The 20,847-nt window shown below is 41.9% G+C and overlaps 1 protein-coding gene across 9 annotated transcripts in view; it reads left to right on the top strand.

Annotated features, from left to right (window-relative positions):
• LOC134627344 (dedicator of cytokinesis protein 3-like) overlaps positions 1 to 20,847 on the top strand; it is a 252,523-nt gene that overhangs the window by 93,947 nt on the left and 137,729 nt on the right. For all 9 annotated transcript variants that reach the window (XM_063473338.1, XM_063473343.1, XM_063473339.1 and 6 more), the window contains exon 3: positions 1,366 to 1,406. In XM_063473338.1, the coding sequence (XP_063329408.1) occupies positions 1,366 to 1,406 (41 nt within the window). The remainder of the gene's footprint in view (positions 1 to 1,365; positions 1,407 to 20,847) is intronic.

Consider the following 20,847-nt stretch of genomic DNA (forward strand, 5'->3'; position numbering starts at 1 on the left):
GTATCACTTTGCAGTGGAATTTTTATTTATACGTTATGATCCGAGCACATTCACACAGGCTTAAGTTCATGGACGACATCAACAGTTACCACGAATGACTCGAGGCCTTCAGGGGTAAAACTCGTTCAGTGTGAGCAGGTTTTGTGTGTATAATAGATTTATTCAGCAGATATTCGACTTTATTGTTAGAACTTTCAAGTTCTCATAAAAGTCCTTTCAAAGACTCCACAGCACACACATCCACACACACTGCTGAGAGCAGTGAACCACATCTGTCCTTCACAGCAGGGTCTGTCTGTCAGAGTCTCTGACTGACTGTCAGGAACATTCAGAAGCATCAGCTGAAGTGTGCACACATCAGCTGAAGACCTTCAGTCAGTACCCTGACTGAACATTTGTGTCCATGGCTACTGTTCTTTGTAAAGCAACGTGACACTAAATCAAAGACACGGCACTCAAAATGTTCTGAACAGAAATCTGTGGAAAGATTTTTTCCCCCAAAAAGTCAATCATGTTATTACATTTGTACTACAGAGGTTTAAATGTGCTGCAGGTAGACCTATATTCTCTATGTGCTGCATGGCCTTTCCTCTTTGCTCTGGTGGGATGATCATATAGACACTCTGTACTGAACCATGAATGAAGCCATCGGACAGTATAACATCGGGTACGGGAGGGTTGGGGGATTTTTTTGTGGTAAAGTTTTTCACGTATTTCTCAGTTATTTTGTAACTGATTATGCTGTCCATGCAGTTAATGCCCCAGTACCAGTAAAGTTAATGTTATGGCTCTCCATATGATGATGGCGCATAGGTACTGCCAAGATGGCAGCTGAATAACAAACCTGACTCCTAAAAAAGGTTTTGACTGAATTTTTTATAAAGTCTGCACGATCATTTTCCATCCATACTAAACCTGCAGAATCAAACTACAAGTTTGATTCTTGCTTTTCTTAAAATGTGAAATAACTGGAGGCCAATCTCTTTTACTATTTTTGTGTGAAACGTTTGGATGTGTATGGGCAAATAGACCCACGTCATGGGCAATAACTACATATTACTACTATGTAATAAGTTCGTATCAAACCATGTGTGTTATGCTGTAGTGCTGAGAACCATATTGCTGTTAATGGTGGAATTTCAAGTTTTACCATTAACTTCATTTCTTAGTTAGCTGTATATTTCCATTAAAACAGTTCCTGTAAGACAGAATTTCTTTGAACAAAGATCTCTTTGTTGGAAAATGCTGAAGTCAAAGTCACTCTGCACGTTCCCTCAGGCTGCTGAGTCACAGCCACTTTTCACTCTTCACGATCTTGATGTTTGTTCATCAGTCTTAGTCACTGCTGTTTGTGTTTTCTTTCAGGATGGTACCGAGGGTTCTCAACGAGGAAGCCAAATGTCAAGGTGAGCCAGGCTGACAGCTTTGGTTATTCAAAGCTTTTCTCTCAGACCAATTTTCCTTCCTCCTTAACTTTTGCTCCAGATTTATTCATTTCTATTTATTTGATCAATGCTGAGAAAATTGCTGTTTATTTAGCCGCTGTCTCTAACTCCGTGTGACGGAAACTTATGCAAATAAATACCAGATACATTTTTTCTGTACATTTCTCCTTTTCAATATTTACTTTTCAGAATTTAAACTTCACTCTGGTAGATTGTGTTAGACACTCTGAAGATTTATACTTTAAATATATACTTTAAAATCTCTCTCTCTCTCTCTCTCTCTCTCTCTCTCTCTCTCTCTCTCTCTATATATATATATATATATATATATATATATATATACACATACTGATGAAGCTAATGTAACAAAATGCATAATTTATGAGAGTAGAGAAGTGAAATTATGGGAAACAAAGAGGTAAAAGTCGTGAGATGCTTTTATGGTTGGCGCCCTCACAGCTGCTGGTAATGTACTGAGCTCACGTCTCACTCTCACCAGAACTCACATAGTGTAACGTGCGGTGGAGATGAAGCCAGCCGCAGAGGTGTGCAGGTGGATAGCGAATGAGCAACGACTTTCCACAAGTATTCATTTATTTGAAATATCAAAAAAATAAAAGTGCCAGCTCTACTACACATTACTTGAGAGCACACAGTCTGCGTACATAAGGAAGAATCCATTACAGAGACGGTACACAGAGAAGAACAACAAAAAGGGCGTGACCTACCAGTCATGAGTCAAGAGACGCCACCATGTGGTGACACACTGCATTACAACAGCACACTTGGGTGGGCTGCACAAGTTTTTAAATATCTGATTAAATACACTTGGCTACTCATTTCTTTTCTTAAACATTAAACTATCGATCCAAAAGCACAAAGCCATCTGTAGTAGATCTGCTAGTAGACTGTACCATCTCTTACTTTGAAATTTCCGACATTGCTAACTCCGCCTCTCCAGAAATCTGAGGCATGTTCTTATTCTACCAAGAACTTTTGTTTGCTGATCGCGATGGCATCAGTCTCTGCTGCTGTGTCAGGCTTTCCATACAAACCTAATCTAACAACAAACATCTGTTTCACAAAGCAGGCAAGAAGAATGGAAGAGTAACTTTGGGCAGCACTTACTATCAGACATGTTTTTCTTTTGAAACACATTTGATTGAAGGAGTGTGTCTTATCAGTCCTTGGCTGCTGTACTCAGATGTTTAATCTCTAACTTTTGCTCTGACAGAGTGCTAGTCTGGCTCTTTTTTAAATTATCCTGCTAAAGGTCGCTAATATAACAGCTAGCTGTTGGTTCAAATCAAATCCAATCAAAATTTATTTATATAGCACATATTAAAACAACAGTGTTGACCATAGTGCTTCACAGTCAGTAAAAGCATGAGACAAGTAAAACAAACAATAAAAGAGGACAACAAACAATAGGTAACAACACAACAAGCTAGACCAGCCAACTAGACAGAATCAAAAGCCAAAGTAAAAAAATAAGTTTTAAGACGTGATTTAAAAGACTGGATAGACTCAGCAGTACGAATATGAACAGGGAGGTTATTCCAGAGTCTAGGTGCCACGGATGCAAATGGTTGGACCAACATGGCTACGGGACATTTTTTTAGCTGAAACTTGTAACACCTGGTAGTTGGTTCCGACTGGGGTTGGGTCACATTCACACCATAAATGAAGCGCCTCCTCCAAAGGGTCTTGGTGCAGTCCTTTGGGATTACTGATTACTGTGTTCATATCTGCACACATCAACCACACCAAGGGGGAAAATGGACCAGAGTTCAATTTAAACGGACTAAACACTGCAGGTGGGAAAACACCCGTAGTACTACTTAGTTTAAGTATCTTTGTGGTAACATTTATTTTCTTTTTTTTTTACTTTTAGGTTTCTTCAAATTTTTTGAAAAAAACATCTAAACTGCTGGCAGGCATTCTTTGAAACTAGGACAAAGATTGTGTGTCAATATTTTGTCCTATCAATACAAAGTGTTTCTTTCTGATCCAGCATCAAATTACAGGAATGTGTTCGTTGTAGCCAGACTCCACAGAGACATAGCGTATTATTAGAACATGTATGAAGACCATGACAGCATGCTGTACGGGGAATTTAACCGCATGTCTGCAGAGAAAGTGATTCAGTGTTTTTCACCCGTTCATTTCACAAATATCTGACAGAGCAAACTCACCTAATTGACCCTGCTGCCCACACAAGAAGCCTTACAGCTTAAGCTTTATTTGTGCCATTCGCTGGTATATACAACTCAAAGCATGTTGTTCCGCTTTAAGTCTGTTTACTCGCCTCTCGTGTCTGTATCGGACTCCGAGCATTTCTGTTATACGGCTGACCTGCAGCCATGTTCGAAACTCTCAGGAACACCAGAGCTGCTGCTGCAGCTAAAGGCTTTGTAAAGACTCAAGGCAACCATGTGCTGCTACACAGGTGTCTGTTAGACAGACAAACCAGAAAAACTTTCCTCCTAACAGGTTTGTTTGTCAGAGAGAAGAAGTCACAAACAACTAAGGATCTGGCTGAGATTAAGAAAAACATTTACCCGCAAAGATCATCGGGAAAAAAAATGTCAGTTTCCAAGTGAGAATAAAGATTTAGCTCTGGAGCGATGGATAAAGGTCAGGAGGTCTGAGTCCAGACTGACCCTGTATCTACATCAGCCAAGAAGAGAGGTAGATGAAGTGATGCACCCATCATGCCCAGTTAGTGCCCGTTGTACAAGCCTGTGGGAGTGTTATGATGTGAGGTTGCTTCAGTTGGTCAAGTCCAGGTTTATCTTCCAGAAAAACTTCATCAGTTTCTGTAACATTCAGTCAGTGCTTGTTGCTGGCTCATGTTGAACGAGCAGCTTTCAATATAATATTGGGTTCATGCTGTTACCTGTTTGCGAGGTCATTTCTCTGCAAAATGAACGTGCAGTCCGTAGAGATTATGTTTCATATATATCTTTTTGAGGATATATTTATTTAAAAATAAAAACAGAATGCAAAGATTTGCAAATCTCCTAAACCTTTAATTTATTCACACAGAACACAGTGGTGGAGTTTTGGGAGAGGGATGTTGTCCCAAAATTATCTGCTCCACACTCCGGTTTGTCCCAATCACACAAAAAGAAATTGGGAGACAGTTTTTTTTTTTTTTTTTTACAAAGGTAAAACCCATATGTCAGCTTTTTATTTTATTTTGTCGAATGAATTAAGCAGAGTGTTGACTGTTTAATCTAACGGATTTTACTGGAGCTGCTTCCCTGAGCCTGTGATTCACACCAAGAGCTTTGTTTCCATCGCTCTCCCTTTTTAAAATCACCATGTCTGGCTCACACGCTAACAGGCTTGTAGCTTTTTAGCCTGTTGTGTGTTTGGTCCTGGTCTGTCCATTTCCCCTCCTTCTGTTTCATTCTCTCGGTCCATAAGAGGCTTTACTGTTTATCTGCTGCCTGCTCTGTGCTGTAGATAGGTGGCATAAAAGAGATCAGCTATTGCTTTGTTCTTTATTTTGCCCTAATGATGAGGTGGTGCCATAAATAAAACAAGTCAACCTTCAGTTTGAATTTAAGGTGGATTTGAATGTCTCAGGAGGGAACTGTGAAAAACAAATCCCACATTTAATGTCTGCTCTCTGTGTCATTCAGTAATTTATTGATACGACCTTATTTCTTGTAATATCTCTGGCTGTGTTGTAATGCAGTAATGCACTGAGCAGGGCTGTTTCATGCATTGTCACTTCTAAAATGTAAAGCTAATTTTCATTCGATCAGATCCAGGACTGAATATCTCATCATGGGGAGTTTGACTTCTGCTACTTCAACCAATACAAATGAACTTAAAACTCTGATCAGTTTAGATTCATTTAAAAATTAAAAATTAGTCTGATTTTTTAAACATATTTGTCTCACTTTATTTGACTTTCCCATCTCTGTCACAGTTTCCTCTTCTGTACTCGAGTTTCTCTTGCAGAAGAAAAGTTCATCTCTGTGATTTAATAACTGGTTAAACTGCACACAGATTTTTTTTCCTGCATTCCTCTTTTTATCTCTTCAGGTGCGCCGGAGTTAATCAAGCTGCTGTTTGTGTGAGAGGATAGGAAACTAAAATAAAGTACACTTTCTACCAGCATCACAGCTTTCATATACACCAGCTTATGGGAGGATGTAATTGTTCTCAGCCAAGGTTGAAATGTGATGAGCTGCATTTTCTAACAAATATGAGTCACTGAGGCTCGCTGTTTTCATAACTGCAATTCAGTCAGACAACTCATGTTTGAAATGACTTATTACTGTAGCAGAATACATTTACTTTGGCATCTATAAGCTCTCAGCCTATCACATCCTACAAACACGTTGTATAGAAATTCAGGAGTGATGAGTAAATAATCCTGTGCAGGTGGATGTTGGGATGGTGGAGGGAATGAAACGGCAGCAAACGGGACAGAGCGAGACATATGAAATCCTGCCGCTTTAATAGACCACCAAATTGGAAGAGAGAGAGAGAGTGTGTGTGTGTGTGTGAGAGAGAGAGAGAGAGAGAGAGAGAGAGAGCAGCAGTGCAGCTCGAGCTGACTGCATTACGTAGCTTCTGAGTTTTGCTTCATTTCAATAACATCCGTTTCTTTTTCTTGTGTGACTCACTGGTGACATGAAGCTCACTGCTTGCTAAATAGTGGTAAATGTGATGTTTTAGATACTGGGAAAAATATCTTCAAAGTATTTTACAGAGAAACTTCACTGAACTAATCAGAATGAACATTTTAGGAGCATTGACGCTAATGAGTCATTTCACTCATTCTTACTAACAACAAGCAGAGCCAAAAAGTGAGATTTCCATGAGAGCGTGTCATAAGTTAACAGTTATGTGTTCCACATTTTATTTCAAATATAACATACAGTATGTTATATCTATATAATCCTTCCTTATGGCAGACCAGTCTAGAGTGGGCCGTTGTGTGGTGCTTGATATACGACCGGGCACTGCGCTGTATTTCTGTGATGTCAGTTCCATGATGCTCCCCAGCAGCTGATAAATGAAGCAGAAGGACCATTCTTCTCTCTGCTGCAGATCTGGCTGTTAAACCACAGAGTGAGGTTTTAAAATCTCAGGTTTTCTTCACAGTGACTGTGTCGCAGTGCTCAGAGGATCCTATCGGTTTGTGGTTGCCTTTAAATAAGTCATACGTAGGGTAAGTTTTAAAAAGCTGTTCTTTAAAAAGCACCTCAGGTGCACATTAAATGTTATGGTTGAATCTGTGAAATAAGCCACAGTGCCAGTAAAAATCAGATCTTGTTGAGAGGTCGCATCTCCAGGGAAGCTTTGCCTTGACTTGCCGAGGACCAGTTTGGCTGTGGGCAATGCACCACCATTCAAATCTGTGGGTTGCAGCAAGGGCAATAGGATTCAGCACAGCAGGCATAATAAGAAAGAAAAAGTTGAAGCTCAGGCTTCCTCATGCAAATATCAGCGATCTAGGGAGGCCTGCAGTAGAGCGCTGCTTATCAAAGACAGCTCGTCTCCAACCTGCATCTTTACACCGACTCTTAGTTTTGTTGCCACTGAAGCCAGGAAGAGCAAAATGGAATAAAACAGACGCGTCAGAATCCAGAACCCTGTTGTTTAAATATTTGTTCATGTTTTTACTCAAATTTTGATGAATCGGAAGCTCTGAAATCCAGACAGGAAGCAGAAACCGCTGCTCCTGTAACAGTATTTGATTTGACCCGTCATTCATGCCATTCATGTCACATAGCTAATCTGCAGACGTGGTAGGTTAGCTGAACGGCTAACAGATTAGCTGATGAAAGCAGCCCACCTCCACCACAGCTCCTTCCTTTCTTGCTGGTCGTAGTCATAGCTGATGGCTGCTCCATCCTGCACGGGGCCCATGCTGCTGCTTTCCCACAACAGAACCAAACTACCAGATGTTTCTGTTAACTGACGTGTGAATGCACTGTTAATGTTAAACAGCAGACATACTGCAGATGCATACGTTTGCCATGTATGCATGTTTTTTAGTTATCAGACATCCAAAATGCTGCAGCAGACCTCTCACAGCCTTACGCACATATTTGTTTATTACTTGCAACTAAACTGAGTGAAACATGTAATATTCAGAGGCGCTGCCTTTAGTATGTTTGCAGCTTTTGTAGCATACAGACTCCTTCAGTCAGTCACAGTAGAAATGGGTGTCATGCTTAGTTAAACCTGAACCTCTGGCCTCTGGTTATGTCATCCTTGTGGTAGAAGAGTAGGTAGCTGGAGAAGAAGAAGTGATGGCACATTTGAGCAAACACTAGAAGTGAGAGAAAACATCCAGAGACAGCCTGTGGGCAGTCTAAGCAAGAAAGTTGGATTTTATATAACCTCAGTGTGGACAACTTCACACACATATAAGTTAAAGATGATGGCTGTGCTGTGATTTAAGAGTAATTCGCTTTTTCTTACTTTTCTCTCTCACACACTGCCTCTGTCTGAGTGCAGCAGCTCAGACAGAGGAGCAGTGAAGACCACGGCCTCCCACTGTGATACAGTACTGTCCAAAGATTGTTCTGGGTGCTGGAAACAAATAAAAAGTTATTAAATGTGAGGAAGTTGCCACGATGGCAACATTTAGATGAACTGAAGCCTGATGATCACTGCTGTGAGTCTGAGTCATGTCAGACACTCAGGCAGTGATTGTATCAAAAAAATAAAACCCATCAACTAAGAAGTATTTGAATATTTCTGTACACGTCTACTGAGAAACGGAAGCAGTTACAACGTTGCAGTCATTGCCATCTGAGGTGCCGATTAGTTTGACTAAAAAACTGTCCGATGCACCTGAACAAGCCCCGCCCTTCAACCCAAAGCATCCACTCCCACCATCCCACTGCCAGACACCACAGATGGGTTTACAGATTTTTGGGTGACACGATAGTGACTTACACTGGAATTTGGCTGATAGTTTGTCTGCTCTAATTGTAGTTAAACGCTACCAGTAGTAAAAGCTTTGGTTGTGTTAACAGTGTACAGGATGTCGTGTAACTTTTATGAGAGTGCAGAAATCAGCTGCAGATCATCTCTGACAGTTACAGGAAGCCTGAATGTGGCTAAATTCTGTGTACACTGACTCTAACGTGCAGAAATTCATTATGTGTGAGTTTAGTGCAAATCTGTGTGACACGAGCTCAAAGAGCCAACGTGTGATTGAGCCCACTCGCGTGCATTCCCATCTTTGCGTGCCGTGTTGTGCTGTGTGATGGTTTCTCTGTGTGTGTGCGCCGTCTCGTGTGTTTTCGCTCTCTCTCTCCCAGCAGAGAGGCATCAGCCCAATCCTGTTAGTTCCACCCTAATCACCTGGTTTCTCCACAATGGGCTTGCTGGTTGAAACGAATCGCTGTGTCTCCCGGAGGAAATGCCTTCCTGCTCAGAGTCTGCTCTAATCCAGCTGCACTGTAAAAACTTCACACGCTGAGGTTCATCAGCGTTCAGATTGCTGCAGCCGTCAGGGCCACAGAGAGGGCAGCTCGCACTCAGTGAAAGCACCGTTTCTCAAAGCTCTGATCTGAGAGCTGCTGTGGATCGCTCTTGGTAAAAAATGTCTGATTTTCTTTTATTTGTTGGCAATATGTTTAAATCTGCAGTATTTTAATCTAACAGGGATGTTGTTGGAAATTTAGTCTTTCTGTTGCTGAATTATTACGGTTTGGTGTATATGTTTTTGGACATTGACACTTTTTTCCCTCACTTTGCCTCTGAAGACCATTGCAGGGGATTTCAGTCGAAATTCAGTCCAGACTTTCAGCTTTAATTCAAGGAGGGTTACAAAAATACTGCATTCACCATTTAGGAATTACTGTACTGCCATTTTTACACCTGAGTCCCTCACGCTCAGGACTCATTGATATGTGTGTGTGTGTCTGCGTGAGGGTGTATTCAGGGACCAATAACTGGAAGTTTACTATACTTGTGGAGACCAACAGCCCTTATGGGGAGCAAAATCCCCGTCCCCACGAGTTTGAAGCCATTTTTGAGACTCAAAATGTGGTTTTACTGTCAGGGTTACAGTTAGGTTGTGGTTAGGTTTAGGGTAAGGGGCTAGAGAAAGCATTCTGTCAATAAGATGTCCCCACAAATATATGAAAACACAGCGAGTGTGTGTGTGTGTGTGTGTGTGTGTGTGTGTGTGTGTGTGTGTGTGTGTGTGTGTGTGTGTATGTGTGTGTGTGTGTGTGTGTGTGTGTGTGTGTGTGTGTGTGTGTGTGTGTGTGTCCGGTCACCCTTCACAGCAGAGATTAAACCAATCAAGGTAGAGTTTCAGGGAAAAAAAGAACCCAAACACTGACAGTGGGAGAGGCTTCTGGGCCTGCGCTCGCTGTGCATCAGTCTGGTCATGAGTCCATTTAAAAACAGCTCAGTTTGACTCTCTGCTCTCATGTTCTGCCCTCTGCTGCTCTCTGCAACAATCCAAAACGTGTCATTTGTAAATGAGGACAGTCGCGGTCATTGTACACTCTCATCTTCAAAATGTTGGTGAGCTTTGGAGCTTGTTTGGTTCGTCAGCATCCACATCAAAGACTGACAGCACTCTGTGTGCCAGACAAACATTTTAAATAAATCATAAACAAATATATTTATAATATTCTTTAAGAAGTCTGAGCTGTGCTTGATATCGCCGATGCTTCTATACTCTGCTTTCAAGGCACACATTAAAGCTCCAGTTTAAAATAAATACATTTATGCATTTTTAATGCAGACAGCATTTTGACTTCTTTGGTTTTACACAGATTATCTCTTTAGTATGTGCAAGATTAAATATGATTCATAATTTGGAGATTTTTCAGTCAGCCAGTAGTTATTAGCATCAGTGGTCATCACAGTAAAAGTCACGGAAAGTGAAAAAGGATCCATAATATTAAAAAAGAACTTCTGTAAATGTAATTCAGCCACACTGAATTAAGATAAGATTCAAACATTAAGCAAAAGGAACAGAAAACAGAAAATCTAAACAGACTGCTCAGTCCATCAGAGGCATGATGGGAAACAGAGGCCGTCACTACAGCCTACATTTATTACACCACAGGACTGCTGAGTGAACCTGACTGCAGTTTGTAAAGTCTCACATGTCACATGATCTTTTTTTCATACCAAACATAGAAACGTGTAAAATATCACCGGGAGGTTATGTCAGTGTGGAAAAATGCAGTGACACTGCTGTCTTTAATGTTTCTGTGATATTTACACCACAGTGTTTTACACTGTATGCAGCAGGTGGGAACTCTGTGGGCCTCTGTGGATTTAGCTGACCTTTAACCTTTAGAGCATTAGGTCAGAGTTACTGAGCAGCTGTAGGATAAAAAACAGAGAGAAGAGGGAGATGGGGAGGAAGTTTGTTTTTGCTATTTTCTTCTAAATCACACTGGGATGCAGAGCCTCCTCGCTGCAGCCTAAATCAGCAGACATAAAAGGATTCTCAGTGCAGGGAGATTACACCTGGCACAGTCCACATATATATGCTCCTTCACTGTCTGGAGCCGCTGCTGGTCTCTGCTTGTAATTTAGAGAGAAACAGTCAGAGTCATCTTTCAAGTGAAGTCAGAAAAACAACGAGAAACTGTATCTGTGAACTCAGGACACATCTCTGTCCAGATGTTGACATTTGGCCTAGTTTAAAAACCAAAGAATCTCAGGCTGATGCTCACATTCATATTCAGTTATTCCTTTCAGCTTAATAAATTATTAAATTAAACAGTTTTTAAGGTCATCAAACTTTCACTTTTGGAAAATTTTCATTGTGATGCTTTTAAATCGAGGGAAGAAGATAAAAGTAGAGATTAAACATTAAATATCAGTAAAACACGTTGCACATCTTGCTCGCTCGTTCCTGCCACATGCATTATCATTTTCTGTCCTTTGTGTCTCTAATAACTCTGAGCAAAGATGATGGCAGATGTTTTGGACTCACGGTCGCTCGTCATGATTGTTTCTCTCTGAGAGAGCAAAGACGTTACACACAGCGAGTCCTGAAAGTTTAAGGGTTCAACTTTGTTGAAGCTTCATTCTCACATGTTAAGTTCAAGAGTGCAGTGCACGAGTGAACGAGGCTTCAGAAACGCACTGTAGACTGAACACAGGCTGGCCCAGCACATCGTCCTCAACTGCATCAGTTAGCATGGTTCAGTGGGAGAAGCAGTTACTTACAAAGAAGTGAACAGTCTTCAGTTTTTTTATTAAATAGAAGTTGAAGCCAAAAATCCAGAAAAAAAGCTATTAAACGCATTTTTTTAAAAACAGCACCACAGCATAATGTGGACTCCAAAACAGTTAGGACAGGCACAGAGATGCAGCACTGACAACAGCTCAGCCACCAGGAAAACGCTGCTTTGGGAATTTATGCGCCTCGGAGCTGATCCCAGAGGCAGAGGGTGCCAGGTTTTGTTCGGCTTGTACGATTGGTACAAAATTAAGTCATAAATGTTGATGGAGCTGTTTATATGACCGCACCAGTCCGAGCTGTTTCTGCTTTAATTCCTCTGTATCTCACTTCATACCGTAAAATGTGACACGGCAGCATTCGCACTTATGAGAACAAACATAAAATTCCACTTTTCCTAAAATGAAATTTGCAAAGGAGGCAATGACACACAGGATTACTCGCCGTAAAAGCCCATCATTTCACTAGCTGGGACCACATCCTCAGTAACGATGGGCGATGAGGAAGCGTGAACTGGTGCTGCGGTTTGGGGAAGGCCTCGAAGGGGACTGGCAACGGCTCCCGGGCCGGGCAGATCCTCATGAAATGAGAAATGAATGAAGGAAAGGAAGCGAGGAGAAGAGAGGGAAAATGGGGGGGGGGGGGGGGGGGGGGGGGGGGGCATGAAAATGAGAACAGCAGGTATTGGTGAAGGGGGGCTTTTATAGCTTGAGGCCGGAGGGGGCGTGAAGGAGGAGTGGTCCCGCTCCTGAAATTCAGATCTCCACAAAGTGACGTTCGTAGGATTATTGGATCTTCTGGTCTGCCGGTGTATGATCTCATAAAGGTTAAATGCAGTAAATGACTGTGCCAACGTGGCAAACTGCTTCTTACAACATATATTCATATTTAGATCGCTGCAAAGATTTAATGAAGTGAGAGAAAACGATTTCAAACAATATAAAGCAGCTGCACGATTTCTAGATCAATCCGTTTACCGATGTTTGAGCTAGAACTGCTGTATTTCTGATGCAGTTTTAAATCCTGCCTGCTGTGAAGGGATTCACTTAAAATACATTATTTACTTTTTAGTTTAGCAGGTTGACTCGCCCGCGTAGTCAAAGATGGATTTTTCCACCAAAATACCAACAGCTTTGTGCCTCTTCATTTGAACCAACCTTCCACCTGTTTGGACTTCTCCTCCCAGCGCTGCACCCTGCCCTTCGTGCTGGGCACCAAAATACCACGCAGATGCTCAAGGCGGATTTCAAGGTCAGGAAAATATCAAACGGTCAGAGCTGTCTTTGCCGGCTCGTTGCACTGCAACAAAAAACGGGCCCTGAAGCTGCAGCACTAACAACACACCACACTCTCTGTGGAAGCCTGTGTTTACACCGGTACCTGTGAACGTGTAATCATCCAGTCAACTAATATAAGACGAACCTGGCGTTATCCAATGACGATATCACAGGAGAGATGTAAAGTGTGAATAAATGAGCTCTCGGGCTGAGGGCGAGGCGAGCTGTTCCTCTTTTGTAACAGATGTGATGTTTTCTAATCAGCTTTGATTTGTAGATGATTGATCACACTGGGCCAGTTAATGTAATTTGCCCAGTGAATAGAAATTTGCCTTGAAGAGCTCGTCTGAGTCAGAGTGGGCTGAGAGGCTGATGAGCCGCAGCTACGGAAACGAAACGGTGCCTGGAGACGTTTCAGTCAAAACGCAACGACTCCAACTGAAATGTGATGAAAAGCAGCAGGAAGGATTCAGGTGGAAAACTGATGTGTTTGTTTATTGTCACTCAGACCTTGTGCTTCTTTTGGACCTTGCTGTCAGGTCACATAACCGCCAAGTAAAACTAGATGCGGCCGTCTTCCTAAAATATCACCCGTGAGTCGCAATTTGAATTCAATCAGGACGACCTGCACTGTTTAAACAGTCTTACATAAAGAGAGAGAGAGCGAGAGACCTTTGTCTGCTCTCACCTTCCTGAAGCTCGTCGCACCGACTCGCTGCAGTGGAAATCTCTCCTCAGAATATTTAGAAAGACGTTCATTGTTCAAGAATCAAGTAACAACAATGGCAGTAGATGTACAGTTCTGCAATTGTGATGTAATCACTGTTATTTTATCATCCGAGCCTATCAGAGCTGCTGTGTGAAATTATAGACCAGAGTGCTTTATGATGCTGCACGGAGCTCAGTGTGGGAATTGCACCATCCTCCTTTTTTTTTCTCTTTTCCCCTTGAAACAGGGATCATGAAAAGGGGCCTGATGCAACACAGGGGCTCATAATAGGACTGAATAAATGGGTGTGTTAGGGTTAAGTTTAGAAGATAAACTCGTTCAGGACAATAGAGGAACGGCACAGCAGGCTGAAAGAGGAGGCAGCAGAGTGAATCACAGCTGCAGAGTCTTTTCTAGCTTTCAGATTGTTGCAGAAATGACTGGAAGACAATGAAACGCGGATTATCCGAAGCTCATCGGCAGGTGTGACAAGAATGAAACAAAAGAGACTGTAATTGGTGTACAGCAGCAGAGCAGTGAGCTGGAAACAAAAGACAGAGAGTGTGTGCTGTATGATGGCACGAAAAGAACGAGGAAGAGAAAAATGTCCAAGAGAGCAAAGTACCGGCTGAGCTGAGATGAAACAAAAAGAAGGATCTTAAAAAGTATTTTAACCGTGTAAAAACATTTCCTGTGTAACTGATGAGCCAGGAGCATCATCTCACCCACTGATGCTAAGAGGTCGTGTTGAGATGAGTGTGCTAAATGAGCTAAAAAGTTGAAACCGGTACATTAAGAATGCTACAGAGTGCTAATGTTTTCAGCTCCGACATGAACTTTCGCAGCGCTTCATAGCGGCGCGCTCGGCTGACTGTGGTGCAAGTTCACAGGTGCTCCAAACTCAATATGTCGACTTTTAAAGTGTTTTATTAATATATGTTCACCACCCACTGCTCAGTTTGTACGGATCAGTGAGGACTTTCTTTCACTTCACGCTGCACTCTAGCGTTTCATTCCTTTCACACTGAGTGCTTCAACCGCTGAACTACGAGTGTCTTCACGAGTGTCTCTCGCATGTAGCTCTGACTTGTAGAAGCTCTTTCAGTGGGTGTTGTGTGCAGACTCTCAGATATCTGAGCTCATTTCAGGCGCTGTGCCTTCTTAAACCCATCAACACTGAGAGTAAACGTGATTAATGTGGAATATTTCAGCCTTCCTTTTAGTTACAGTGAGTAAAGTTAATATATTGTGGAAATATTTTAATTTAGTATCAAGAGCTTGACATGGAGAGCTAAAGCTTGGCATGTTTGTAAGAAAGAAAACCTGAGATATAAATATAACCTTAATAACCTGAGAATAACCACAGTCAACAATGGAGGAAAACAATATCGCCTTATGTTATCATGTTATTCTTATATATCTCTGTGCCAGGACCCAAACATGGTCTGCAGTTTTCTTTGGTAGATATTTTGGGAGCTTTGTTCTAACCGATGAAGCACATTTTAATCACGTTACAGTTATGTACAAATTGATGACATCACCATAATTAGACAGACCTACAGAAAGTCTGAAAAAAATAAAAAACTGAAAAAAGAAACCTCATAAAAACAACAGTGTGTGAGTTTGCTGGTAAAAACACCTGAAACTGTAAATGTGAAACAGCTGTGAAGGCTGAAGTTTAGCTTCAGATAAACTTCAGCTGAGCCGGGCTGCTGCGTCAGCATCAGGTGACGAGGAAGAGGCCGGCCCGACATGTCTGCCACCTCAGGATCAACCCTGAAAACAACGGTCAAAATTAAACTGTAACAATTTAACAGTCAGTAAAGTTAGTTCTCCGTGGTGTCATAAAGTTATAATTTTGAAATGTCGGGAAGGACAAGCTTCACCTGTTTATGTCATGGTGGGAAACGCCGATGTATTTATGGAACAGACCCAAACGCCGAGACAGGAGAAACGAACTAAGGTTTAACAATAAGTGAGCCTTTATTGTGGCTGATACAAAAAACAGAAAAACAAAGTGAAACAAGGGTGAAACTAAACTGAAACCTAAACTGGGTAAAACTCTGACTAACTATGAAGAGTTATAACCCTGTACGACCACAACAGACGACCCGACCAGGAACAGAAGGACCCAGAGGACTCAAACACACAGGACCCTGAATGATCTTCACCTCTGACAGATCCTTTGGCACAAATTGAAATTCCATTTATAAAGTCTGATTGTAGTAAAGAGGTGTTGAACAGTTTGCCTGTTCCTCAGATTGTCTCAGTATATTTTCACTCAATTTTCCTTAATGCGGACGCCACAAAGTAATCTCATCTCAGGCAGAGATGATACGTCAGCATCTTTTTTGGGTGGGAAGTGAGGAAGAGGAGAGGGAGCTGCCGGCTTCCACACCTGCAGAATTAAAACATTTATGACCCAGAGCGCTTTCACCGCTGGTCAGCAGTTACAAAGACCATCAATTATTTAGCAGTCTAACAAAGAGAAAGGAAAGAGCTGCAGAGGAGAGTCTGGAGGGATAATGTTAGGTTTTATTAAGAGCAAGCATCAGCAGAGGTCACTGCTGGGTACGGTCCGGGAGTTTGTACAAGTCTGTACATTTCCTCCAACTCTTTTCAGCCTATGGATGTGTTAGTTTTAGTTTGGTGTAAAGTTGCTCATCTTTTGAGAAGCAACCTTTGATTAAAAGTTTTACAAGTCTGCTGTTTGTTGTTAGAAGTTTGCACCCCGAGGAGAATGAATATGAGACTTTTCTTTGTGTTGCACAGAAATATGGAAACAGAGCAGAAGTTTCTGGCACAACCAAGAGAATAAGGTCAGAAACATCTTTCAGTCTTTGTTGTTTTGTTGTTTTGTCCGGGACAAAAGACGTACAGTCCTGTGCAAAAGTTTTGAGCCTCCATGATCCCAACTGTCTTGCAAAACTTCTGCAGCCTTTCTGAAGGTCTTGCAAAGTTTTTCTTTGGACGTTGGCTGTTCTTTCACTCATTTCCTTGTACCTGATCATTTTCAGAGGGATGAGTTTGTTCAGCCTCATCATCGAACTGATGATGTGTCTACACATAACAGGCAGCTTAGCAAAGAACCAGTTTTAAATTGTATCTTTAGGCACTTTGTTACCATCAGCCTGTCACAAAAAACATCATTTGTTCTAATTTCTTTGTTTGAATCTGTTGAAAATGCCAAAGATTACACAGTTTGACATAAAATAATGTTTTTGCACTAACCAGGTGATTCCCAAAGAGCTGTTAGTTAACTGGGCACATCTCTGCATGCTGTGCAGCGACTGCTTAAAACAATCTGAGGAAACTGGACAAGTGGTGGACAAAAGGATGCGTCAGGCCTAAAAACAGAACCTGAGACATACATCTGGACCTTCAGCTGATCCCTCTGCTGTTCACTCAAAAGAAATGGTCTCAGTGGAAGCCAAGCTCGAGGGAGAGAAAGAGGGAGAAAAGGTTAAAGTACGCCAAATTACACAAGATGTGTGGGGTCGATTTGAAAGAGGCCTACCTTCAAATTGTTTAGATGTAGAGAGGATATTACTTTCTAGCTCCTCTAGTCCACACAGCGTTTCAGTCGCTCACTTTAAACACATACATGGCTTAACGCGAGGATCCGTCAGTGTTCTGAGCAGAAAGCACGAAGTCAGAGAGGAGGAGGTCCAAACTGTTTTACAATGAAAGTCTGAGAAGTCAGGCTGTCCATTAGGAAACAAGGATCGAGTGTTGTAGATGGCGAGATGCTGAATAATTTACAGCAGCAGTAAAAAGAAAAACCCATATTAAACTTTAGAGACACGACTGACTTCTGGTTCCCGTCTCTCTGACTTCATTTAAACTTGATGGAGCTGTCTGCAGTCTCTGCTGTTACCGACCTCATGCAGACCTCGTTTCAGTTCAGAAACACATGAAGAAACATGGAGCTATAAATGTTTTGTGTACCTTTTTTCTCATTTGTAAGAAGCTTTAAACGTGCATTTTTTTAGTGGAGTAAATCTGTGTTAGCAGAAAGTTACAGTTTTTCTTGCCAAGTTAAAAAAAGAAGAGCTAAATTACACTGCTGTGAACCAGCTAAACTTTATTACACGAATGCTCACATTAGCTCTTTTTAAATCGTCAGTGAGATGGAAACACTTGAGCAAGGCTAAATCATATATAAGTAACAAACCATGAAATTAAATGTGTCACATCCAAGTTATTTTTCACGCAGAACGTCTTGAGCAGCCTCGTAAATAAGCCTCGTTGTACACGCTTGTATAAATGGGGATATAAGCCAACATTGTTTGCATAAACATGCACATTTACACACAATTGCACACACAAATATGGACAATAGAGCACCGTGGCGCTTGTGCTGTTTAGGATAATCAACCATTATTTGTATTTGCTCGGATTTGTCTCCTGGACATCGGTGGGAAGCACAGAATTGGCTCCTGTGTGGCTGAGCAGTAAATGTCTGTGAAGGAAGGTGATCATGTCTAATGTCTGTGCAGTCGTCCGCTGTTTCCCTTTCTTTTAGTTTCTTATACCTGATGTTTCAGATTCCTCGTATCCTATTGGCCTCTGGAAGGCAGTCAGAGCACGGGTCAACACAAGGTGACGTACAGTATTTGGGCCAGAGGCGTGCTGTGTTATTTTTGAGAGGATGACATTTTTCCTGCAGCCTCGCTCGCCTTCCTTGTTTTCCCCCTGTTGCTCGTCTCTGTGCCTCAGTTTCCTTATTATCCTCTCGTCTCCCTCACTGATCGTCTGCCTTTGCATTCTCTTATTTTTAACACTTCTCGTCTCGTCTGTCTCTTTTTCTTTCTGTCTCTGTAACAAGATGACCTTTTTAAGTGGACCGGTGCTTCAGCGCCATCAGCTAAATTAAGGACAACACTTTGACACTGGGCCACACACACACACACACACACACACGCACACGCACACATACAGAAAACCTTGTTGCTGTCTCTGCCTAGTTAGCTGTGACAGTGAATGGCTGTTAACAGGTCAGTGCCTTCAGAACACCTCAGGTTCTCCTCTGATGATACCGGGCTCGAAGGCCTCGTGTGAGTCTGTGTGTGCACGTGTGCTTCGTCCTTCCTGATGCATGTCTGGTGTTTCCATCCCGTTGGTTTACTGTCACATCAAAGTAGGCACAGACAGAGGAGTTTTCTGTTTAGCATCATGAGCATCATGTGAAGGCGAGACAGCAAACAGAGAGCGAGCACTGACCTCAGCACAGGTGATAAAATGCTGCTGACACTGGCAGAGGTCCACACCTGAGCGGGTTCAGTCAGTCACTGTCACTCTGATCTATTTTCTCCTTTATTACAAAGAATTTATTACATTAGGTTTCACAAATAAACACACAAAGCAAAGCTTGAAAACAGCACAAAGACACTTTAGAGCAACACAAACTGAAATCAGCTGACTTTACCGTCAAGACGCAGAAAGAAATAATTATTTGTCTTTCTATCCGCCCGGCGTGGAGATAACTGAAGAACCTCTGTAATGACATAATTGTAGCTGTAATCTGATTACTGCGTTCAGTACAGTACAGGCTCCCAACACTGTCACAGTATATATGACAGGAAGTAAGGAAAACTTGAGCAGGTCTACTGTAACTCATGTTCAAATACAGAATGTGCAATACCTGTGTAAATGTTATCCAAAGGTTAAAGCGATGAATCACCTTAAACAGCGCGATGACAGCAGGCTACCGAGTGCTGTGGCTTTTAAATGAGCAGCGGCGGAGCAGAGCTGTGAGGCAGTGCGACTGTGAAGAGCACATTTAGTGTTTATGGCCCTGGGCAGACAGGTAATTGAGCGAGCTCCCGGGAGGCCGGACCAGCACCTCTGAACTGCTCCTGTCACATGCATGGCTGACCACAGTTACTCTATTTGTCTACAGCCCTGTTATTCTCATTTCTTCCTGATTTTATAGGTTTCTCCCTCTCTCTCTCTGTAACACCCTCAGAAACATATTTAGACTTGAATAACAAAGCAGGCTGGTCCGCTGTGTTTTTCTATGTGATATTTGACCTAAAAGGTCTTTTGACAGCTGTAGCAGAATCCATCTCTGCTGAAAGAACAAGCAGCTAAAGTGCTAGCTAAGAGACAGCAGGGTTATTATGCATGATAGCAAAGGGTGGTTTTCTTTCCCGACTGCCGGAAGCCTCATTTTCCGAGTGCACATAAGACACAGACCTGCACACACAGGAGCAGACATCTTGGCTTCTACGCTAATATTTAACATAGATTTTCTGGATCAGCATGCAGGCTGGCAGACAAGGGAAGAAGTGCATAAACAGGATACAAACCCACATGCACAAATACATGTACACCAGGATGCTTAACAAAAAAACACACAAACACAAACTGGCATGAACACTTCCATTCCTCAGATAGACTCTGCTCTTCTTCTTCTCTGCTCTTTCCCCATTAAAACATGTAGCTGAATATGAATGAAATCCCCACAGTGTGAAGCCTTCCCTCAGTAGACTGCTGCAGCTCCAGCCACACTTTGTAAATTAAACAGTTTTTTTCTACACTTGCAATTTACATAAAATTTTCCCCAGTCACTGGAGATATAAAGATTTTGTGACACAAAATACCTCATTACTTCCAGATTTGCAGAAGAATAGGAGAATACTGTAAGCAGCATTTCGAGCTTGTAAAACTAAAATGGGGGAGCCTCGAGCGTGCACAGCAGCTTCCTTTCAAAGAGACGGCACCGCCGCTGCAAAAAGTGAAGCTTACTTGTACACTTGAAAAATGAAGGCACCCGCAGAGTAAAGCTGGAAATCAGCGTCACTTAACATGCACGCATGCTGTTACCCTGTGACTGCGCTGCATCATAGGCAGCGGGTTTGTCGTGGTCTTGATGAAGACAGAAGATGAATCTGAGGCTACTGAAGATTAGTGCTGGGCGATATGGAAAAAATATTTATCACGATATGAATTCTTTTATATCACGATAACGATATATATCACGATATACCACCTGACCTGTGGTCATCTGGAAAGTATGCAGTCTGTAAACAGCGAGTGGAGAGTCTTTGTTTTGAGTTACCGTAAAGCATGTCGCAAATCCGGGTGCACGTAAAGCAGCACCATGTCGCAAAACCACAAGATGGAGTTTCTTTGCGAAAAATATCATTTTTTTATACTTTATTTTCTCTTGCATAAAGTTAAGAGAATGTATAGTGAGAAGACAACACTAAT

Source organism: Pelmatolapia mariae, linkage group LG5 (assembly GCF_036321145.2).
Source record: "Pelmatolapia mariae isolate MD_Pm_ZW linkage group LG5, Pm_UMD_F_2, whole genome shotgun sequence".
NCBI lineage: Eukaryota > Metazoa > Chordata > Actinopteri > Cichliformes > Cichlidae > Pelmatolapia > Pelmatolapia mariae.